This window comes from Orycteropus afer, unplaced genomic scaffold, assembly GCF_000298275.1.
Source record: "Orycteropus afer afer isolate SDZICR_OR568_19922 unplaced genomic scaffold, OryAfe1.0 scaffold00010, whole genome shotgun sequence".
In the NCBI taxonomy this organism is placed as follows: Eukaryota; Metazoa; Chordata; class Mammalia; order Tubulidentata; family Orycteropodidae; genus Orycteropus; species Orycteropus afer.
In genome coordinates this window covers 2,839,761-2,842,323 of record NW_006921597.1, presented here as the reverse complement: position 1 = coordinate 2,842,323, position 2,563 = coordinate 2,839,761, and the positions used below count along the sequence as shown (strand labels likewise).

At 40.9% G+C, this 2,563-nt stretch overlaps 1 protein-coding gene across 1 annotated transcript in view; it reads left to right on the top strand.

The window, feature by feature from the left end:
- The first annotated feature begins 890 nt into the window (after positions 1-890).
- NOTCH2 (notch receptor 2) overlaps positions 891-2,563 on the top strand; it is a 251,073-nt gene continuing 249,400 nt past the window's right edge. The window contains 1 exon segment of the mRNA XM_042782172.1: positions 891-987. Within this exon segment, the coding sequence (XP_042638106.1) occupies positions 891-987 (97 nt within the window).

Sequence of the window (2,563 nt, the reverse complement as noted above, 5' to 3'; positions counted from 1 at the left end):
AGGGACACACGACTGAATAGGGAAAATATATATATACACACACCAAAAAAATGTTCAAATGGCATTATACTACACTCTGTACACTGTTGCTAGAATGATCTTTCTAAAGATACAAATTGAAACTTATCTATAACCTGCTTAGAACCCTGATGTGGCTCCTCATTTCCTAAAAGGTAAAGTTGGCTCCTTACCTTTAACTTTCTTCTTGTTCTTCAGCCTCCTATACAACTGGGTCTATGCTGATACTCGGGAACCTAAGGCACTTGACTACTAACCAGAAGGCTGGAGGTTCAAATCCACCAGCCACTCCTCGGAAGGAAGGTTGGGCAATCTACTTCTGTAGTAATACCACCTCGGAAACCCAACAACAACAACAACAACATACTGCTACTCAAGATCTAGCATGGAGAACCAATTGCTTTTCCCTAAAGTGGCTTGCTATTTCATTCTGACAGGTCTGTGCTTGTGCTGTTTTCTGCTTGCAGTGCCTGGAATGCTATCTCTTCATCATCCTGGAGAGTTATCTCCTTTATAACATATTTCCCTAGGTTTTGCTCCTCACAAGTAGTATTGACCACTCTATCTTTTGTTTCTTGTCCACTGTGTCCTGACTACACTGCTCCTACAGTGCCTGTAATACTTTGCAACACTGATTTTTAAATAATAAATGTATTTGCTTTTTAAATTTATTTTTAATTGAAAAGAAGCTCCTGGGTGGCAGATCCATCTTCTTTGTACCTCTAGAACTTAGCTCAGTGCCTGGCTCATGAAAACTGCATTGAATGAATAAACTGCCAATAGAAACTCTTACAGTTTGACAGCAAACTTACGAAGTGCTATGGGAATGCAATGGGAGGAGTGGCAACCTGTGCTTAGAGTTGCTCCAGAAGATGAAGCATATGCACCAAGTCTTCGATGAACAGTGGTCCATCAGGGTGGAGGATAGGGGTTGATTTGTACCCAGTGGCAAGAATAGAATGCATAAAGGTACAGAAGCTCAGGAAATGGTGGAAATGATGGTACATTTGGGAAATGTTGAAGACATCTGAGAGGATGGAGTGTGGGGTGTGGTGATTTTTTTGTTGTTAAACTAGAAAGCGAGGCTACAAAAGTCAGTAAGGGGCTACATGTGAAAGGTAATCCATGCTAAGAAAACAGTTTTGATTGTATTACAAAGATCTAGACACAGAAGAGCTGCCAAGTCAGTATTCTAGAGTATGACATGACATGATTAGGTTTGCTGTCACCAAGGAAGGGCAATGCAGCAATAGTAGAAGCTGCTCTTGAGAGGGGTGGAAGCTCTGAGTCCAGGCAGGATACTGGTGATTGAGGGGTTTCAGAGAACTGAGAATAGTCCTGGTGAAAATTAACAAGAACCTGAACCAAAATAATGGAATGGAGAAAAAGAGAATGAGTGGAGAAACACAGCATTGGTGGAATGTTGAGTGGTGACTGGTTGAAGATGAGGAAACATGGAAAAGGAGGAGTCAAGAATGATTCCAAGTTTTTATTTTAAATGTTCAAGTAGATGACAGTGTCCTGATATGGAATGCAGGGAGAAAAGGTTTTTGAAAAATAATATTGAGTTTGAGATGCTTGTAAGATAATTAAATGAAGATGTTGAAAAAGCATATGGAATTATGTGTCTAATAATCAGGAAAGAGTTTAGATCATAAATCTATCTAGATGACAATTGAGCCCACAGAAGAGGATGAGCGCATCTGGATATCATGTGAGAATGAGAGAAGGTCCAGGATGAGACCCTTGGGAAAAGGGGAAAGAGAAGAGAGTGAGACAACAAAGACTAAGTTGGAGTAGGGAAAAAAAAAATAGGAACAAATCCAATGTGGGAGCCATGGAATCCATAGAAAGAATTTAAGAGGAAAGACAGAGTTAAAAGTGTGTCAAAAACAAAGTAAGAATAAGGAGAATGAAGACTGAAAAGAGCTCCTGGAAGAGATGTAATAAAAGGCTGCATATGTACTCATTGAGGGCTTGTCTTCCAGCATATACTGTTCCCAGCATTGAGTCACTGACTCAAAGACAAAAGGTTCCTTCTGTTTCCTAGTCTTGTCCAGTTACCCTGAGATTGATTAATGGTTTATGCTAAATAGCCTCTTCTACTTAGGGCTGGTGAAATTGAGGTGGTTGGATGGTCTAACTCTGGGAAGAGGGGCAAGAACTTCATAAAGAACTAAGGGACCTTCACAGTAACTTTCTTCTTCATTTGTATGAGTTAGGATAGGGTTAAGGAGGGTGTTGACAAGAGAAATAAAAGAAAAACATGAAAAGGAAGGGAGAGAATAAGAGGTATCTACTCTTTAAAAAGGTGGTTTGCCAAATAGCTGTTGTAGAGCTCTTCATTCTCCTGCCTCCACATAGTCTAGTGTCTATAAAGGAAAAATATGGACTACTGTGGGAGCTCTGGTAGCATAGTGCCTAAGGCACTTGACTGCTAACCAGAAGGCTGGCGGTCCAAACCCACCAGCCACTCCTCGGAAGGAAGGTTGGGCAATCCTACTTCTGTAGTGATACTGCCTCGGAAACCCAAGGAGGGGTCGCT